The sequence below is a fragment of the Onychomys torridus genome, chromosome 17 (genome assembly GCF_903995425.1).
Source record: "Onychomys torridus chromosome 17, mOncTor1.1, whole genome shotgun sequence".
Classification (NCBI taxonomy): Eukaryota; Metazoa; Chordata; class Mammalia; order Rodentia; family Cricetidae; genus Onychomys; species Onychomys torridus.
The window spans coordinates 15,697,203-15,703,202 of NC_050459.1; the positions used below are offsets into that span (position 1 = coordinate 15,697,203).

Sequence of the window (6,000 nt, forward strand, 5' to 3'; positions counted from 1 at the left end):
CAAAAGACACAACAACAAAAACATAATGTAGCATGCATCATGACAAGCTCAGATGAAGGTATAAACCGAAAGGGCTACTTCACCATTGTACAGTAAACTAAATGGTGTTCCCATACTGACAGGAGTTGTCTTACCTATACATAATAATATGCATGTGTACACACATGTGTTCACAGTTGCATATATATGCATCAAGTGCTAGTCAATGTGTTCCTCCAAAGCCCACCAGGGAATCCCTCTCCAGCTCACATTTTTTTTTATTTCTTCCACTTTCCCTTTATTTTTTTTCTTTATTTCTAGAAAGAACCCCTTTCTCCCCTGTTCCACACAGCTTTCATCGCTGTCCATCCATCTTTCATTAGCATCATTCTTAAGGGCCCTTCAAATATCATCGTCTAACTACTGTGCAATTGTGATGGGAGATGCTGTAATCATTGTGATTAAGCTTGTCAGCCAATGAGTACCAACAGTCAGCTGTGATTCCTTTTTTATTTTTATAGTAAGAAGACACTTGTGAGTAGTAAGCTTCCTGGTATTGACAATGATAGTATATTAGTCAAAATTTTGATTCCTGTACCAAAATTCCTGAGAAAAATGCCATGAGAGGCTGAATTGTAGCCCTCAGTTCAGCAATCTCAGTGCATTGTTGGCTGGTTCTATCTTGGGGCTGTGGGTGGGCAAAGCATCATGATTAGGGGTGTGTTCTGCAGAGCAAAGCAGCCTATGGCAACTGGGAAGCACAGGGAGAGAGAAGGTACCAGGGCAAGATCCAACCAAAGACTCACCTCAGACACCCACTTTGTCTGCTAGGCTCCGCCTGGTGAAGTTACCGGCACCACTAGTTGGGAACTGAGCTTTCAACTCAAGCCGGTGGACCATTACATATCCCAGCCATAGCAGAGGGATTGTGGCCAACTGTAGCACACTGTGCTGACCAGCCACCTAGCTCTCTCTGTGAAATACTTACTTTGTTTTACTTTATTTCATTTTACTTTTAAAATCCAGTAGGTCTGTGAATAGTTCTGAAACATTTAAGATGTTTAAACTATCATTTTGTAAAACAAAGAGGATTACCTGTGTTGCAACCAGCTATCTTAACTGTCAAGCTGCCTTTTTTTTTTTTCTCTCTCTGTTTAGATTCCATCACCCAACACAAAGTCTGTGACTTTGACAACTACCAGTTGCTACAATGAGAAACAATGGCTGCCGTCCTCAACACTCAAGAAAAACAGCCATGGAAAGAAGAAGAAGGAACCAGTGTACAGCTTAAGGCTTGATGTCGCACATTACCTCGTGTGCTGTTGTTTTTATCTTCAGTGTCATGTGTGTTTGGTGCTGGAGATTAAATCCAGAGCTTACTAAGCAAGCACTCTACCACTGAGCTACATCTCCAGCTTTTACCTTTGAAACTCTTTTATGTAATTTATTCATGACTCATATTGTATTTCAGAGAAATCTTGGCCAGCACCAATTGGGTTTTTTATACAATGCTAATAATGACCATGATGAAAAGGTCACAGAACTTTTGTCTTCAAGATACTTTACTCCCAGTTACAGAATGGAAATTGATTTAAATTGCTTTAGTCCTAAACAATCAAGCAAAGCCCTAACTTTCTTGGCTTGGACTCTGAGGTCTTTGTTAGTATGCTGTGTCTAGGTAGGAAGGTCAGCCATGCATTGTTAAGATTACACTTACATCTCTGAGATGCTTCTCAGAGCAGTTAAGGAAGATGGGTCTGAAAGTTTTGTACAATGACTGTGTCTGCCTTCTGAATGGCTGTCATTCAGCCTCAAATGGCTACTGCAAGGTTCTCTATGCAAAGTCAACTGCTGGGACTGAATTATGTCAGGGGTGTCCAATCCATGGCCCATGCGTCCTATTTGTCAAAGGAGAACTGTGAATGTGGCTAATACAAAATTATAAACTTACTTAAAAGTATTATAAAGTGTGTGTGTGTGTGTGTGTGTGTGTGTGTGTGTGTTGAGAGGTAACTCAATTGCACAGTTCTTGTGCGTGAACTTTGTAGATGACCACATTGCATTCTAATATGAAAAGCCTGGATATACCATCAGATTGGTAACTCTACATTGTGTTGACACAGAGTCTCACTATATAGCCCAGACTGGCCTGGAGCTTGCAGACCTCCTGTCCACATCCCAAATGTTGGGTTATAGTTGTGTGACACCACATTCTCATGCTGCTCTGGCACTGCACAGAGATACTGAGTCTCAGTGAGCTTGAAGGTATCACTCAGTTCATTGCGGTTTTCTGTAATGTGATTGGTTGCTCATGTCAGCTGCTGTTTCCAACTCAGTAAGTCTGACTCTACTTCCAAAATCTTGTCATTTTAGTGATAAGCAGTTGAATCATACAATATGTGACTTTGTGGCATTGGCCTTTTTACCATGTAATTAATGCTCTGATGATTCATTCATGTCATGTGTGGCAGCAGACAATTCCTTTTTGTTGCCAAACAGTATTCTGTGGCATAGCTGTTCTACAGCTTTGTTATTCATCCCTTGAATAAAGTGAAGGAATGAAGCCCAGTGGGAATGGCCCTCTGAAATTTAAAGCAATTTGTGGTGTCATGTGTACTGGATGATCCAGCAGTCCAAGCTCCTTGGAAGGAGTAGATCAAATGAGAGTGTGCAAGACCCCATTTATCATTGCCCCCCTCCTCTACAATCTGAATATCTGTTTTCCCTCACAAATCATGGCTGGAAACCACCACTCCCAAATGGTGTCAGGAGGTTTTAGAGAGGTGACCAGATCATGGAGCCCTGGAAGGAGACTCAGGGTAAGCTCTTTGCTTCTTCCACAACATGAGGATAAACCAATAAGACACTGGGATCCCCAAAAATGACTTGTTCAAACCATACCCTAAGTTACTCGGGCACCATGGACTTTGGAGTCTCCCAGTTCTGTTGGTCATTGGGAAAGTGCCAGCACCCAGTCTGTACCACGCCCAGGCCTCGAGCAGGACACAGCAGCATCTTGAGAAGCAAAGGAAGACAAAGATGTTCACTGTGAGAAGTTAGGATGGAGGTCAAAGCAAGACCAAAGGGAAGCATGTATCAACAGCCAGGTGTACCATTCTATATATGCTATTCCCTTAGGTCAACATCAAGAGCAAGTTGCTGTTGCCGTTCTCTTCACATGTGCAAAGCCATTAACCTGATTGCACACAGCAAGTGGTCACTCCTTGCTTCCTTCTGTGACCTGATGCAGACCTGGCTAGTTCAGTCCTTGTTGAATGACTTCAGTCCTTCACTCCACTCCCGCTCCCTGGAGCTCATGATTGCTGACCTCTCACCTTCCAAACATGTAGTTAACCTTCCTGGTGACCAACCCCAACCAGAAGCTATCTAGAGGAGGGCCATCATGAGGAGGTTCTCCAGCATGACTTGAGGATTCCTAGTTCTCTTCTTGATTTTCTCCACAGTGAATGTATTAAACTGGTTAAATCACCACTTTTCATGCATCAGAATAAATATAAAAACCCAAAGACAAGCATCTCCTATGTGTCACAATAAATATAAAAGCCTGAAACAAGCATCTCCTGTCTCTTTGCTCATCAGAAGCCATTACTAGCACACTTGAAGACATTAAGACAACAATTTTGAAAGTTAGCCACCAACACTGACAAGGCTGGCTGTGTGTACCTATACACTACTGGAAGCTTGATAAATTGACACAATGTCTTGATTTTTACATGTGGAAATCAAACCTAGCACCTCCTGCATGCTGAGCAAGCAAGCACTCTAACACTAAGCTACATCCCCAGCCTTTGACAAGACAGCGTGAGGAAGCAATTTGTTGATCACTATGGAAACATGGGTATTTATGCCCTAGATCCATGTGATTTAATTGTAATAAAGTCTTCTAAGAGAAGGAAAGTTGCATGTACCCAGTTCCTTCTTTTATTTTCCTGTTGCTGAGGTAAAATACCCTGACAATATCAATTTAAGGGTTTTCTGCCACAGTACAATAGTACAGTCCAACATTGCAGGGAAGACAGGACAGCAGGAACCTGAAGCAGCCGGCCACATGATGTCCCATCCCTAATCAGGAACACAGCAGTGAGTGCTTATTGCTGCTCAGCCTCCTTTCACCACTTATGCAGGCTAGGACCCTACCCAGGGAACCAGGCCATTTGTTTTGGTGGGTACTCACACCTCATTTAACCTAATCAAGATAATCCATGAAGGAATGCCCCGAGGCCCAGCTCCCAGGAAATCCTAAATTCTGTCAAGTTGACAACACTTACCATCACACCAGTGATGTTCACAATAGCAATACTCACCATCAAGCATTAATTACACTGAAAGGAAATGGATGCCCAACAAAAAGAAACAATTGTTTTTAATTACTAGAAATCAGTCCGGTGAAATGTCAAGTAGCACTTAAAATTATGGAAAACAGTACAGTTGAAGAAACATAATATGAAATAAAACTAGGCAATTTTACTATAGTCCATTATGCAGATTTTATTTGCACAGTACAGTGTTCTAGGACAATAGCATGAAAAAAAAATGATTACAGTAAAGTTGACCATGGTTGATTTGTTAATGCTGTGATATTTATCCAGGAATACTTGTAATGATTTTGAAATGCAAAATTCAGCCACCTACAGTCAAAACCAAAGCTCTTGAGCTTCAGGGAGGTGGAGATGAACTTCCTGGACTAAGGTGTCAGCAGAACTGACTTCTCTTTGGAGCCCTGCATTTTTTCCTGGGTGAGGGGTGCCCACACCTACCCCTTGGCCTTTCCCCATTCACTCCAATCTCATTCTTATCCCCAGGCCCCCCTGTTATCCTCAGCCGAGGGGCCTTGTCATTACAAGGACTACCCAGGTAATCCAGGATATTATCTTTATTTAAGTCAACTGAGTACCTACTTTCCCATATACCTCTGCAAGTGAGGTACCTCAGTTGCAGATTCAAGGGTCGGAACATGGGTGTCTTGACAAGGCCTTGAATATGCTTCCTGCACTGCCCTACACTGCCCATAGTTCTCCCCACATGAAACCTGAGGCTTGCTGACAGCCATTTTCTGGGGCATAACCTGAGACAAGTCATTTACTGTTTCTTCAACTGGTGAAATCATCCCACCTGCCCTGAAGTCTGACAGCCCAGGGTGCTGGGCCAGGAGACACACCCGCCTGCAAAAGGAAGTCAGCACTGAGGTCTGTATTCTGAGTTGTGTCCACCCAAATAACTCATGGGCGTTCCCAGCACAGAGTAGAAAATGTCCACTAAATAGCCCTGGTTCCAAACAACCCAAGAGCACAGAGACAGTAGGTAATTTGTTCAATGATTGTGTGCTCAGCAATTATTTGATTTAATTAATATTAGGTTGTGGATCCTGTTATTGAGTTATCTGGGTTACAGTGTTACATTCTCTGCTCTCAATGCTGATTTTTCTACTAATTTCAAGCTGTGAAGGTTTTGTGCATGCCAAGAAGACAGTATCTGGTTTTCTCTAATATTTGAACTGTTAACTGAAAGACAGTAATTAAAATTATTGACCTGAAACTAAACAAGAGCACACACATATTCTACAGGCTAAACTAATATTTTATTTGGTACGAGTTCCCAGCTTAGGCGTTCCTATTTTCCCAAAGCCTTAAGACCTTCCAGGGGCGAAGCTCCACCTAGAATTCTAAGATACTGGCAGCTGCTGTGGCTTTATTAATCTGGTTTCAATTTTTTAAGCATTTGGATTCACGGCTTATCTATGGGAACAAATGATTGTTCTATCTTGAAGAGTCCAGAGGGAAGATTTACTGAGAAAGTTAACTTCATATCCCCTTCTGTGGGCCAGCCAGTGGGATCTCGCCAAAGCTAAGGGAAGAGGATTGGCAGGGAGGAACTCCCTCCTGGGCTGGGCCAGCATCCACAGGGGAGAGACAAGGGCTCTCTCTATCAGTCAGCCCACTGGGCCAGGGAGAGCCAGAGGAGAGGAGGCTGCCAGACCTCAGGGCTCAACACCAAGAGCAC

The 6,000-nt window shown here is 42.9% G+C and overlaps 1 protein-coding gene across 2 annotated transcripts in view; it reads left to right on the forward strand.

Annotated features, from left to right (window-relative positions):
* Mcph1 (microcephalin 1) overlaps nt 1–5,636 on the forward strand; it is a 213,694-nt gene extending 208,058 nt beyond the window's left edge. For both annotated transcript variants that reach the window (XM_036166490.1, XM_036166491.1), the window contains one exon: nt 1,138–5,636. In XM_036166490.1, the coding sequence (XP_036022383.1) occupies nt 1,138–1,193 (56 nt within the window). In that variant the 3' untranslated portion in view covers nt 1,194–5,636. The remainder of the gene's footprint in view (nt 1–1,137) is intronic.
* The last annotated feature ends 364 nt before the right edge of the window (nt 5,637–6,000 follow it).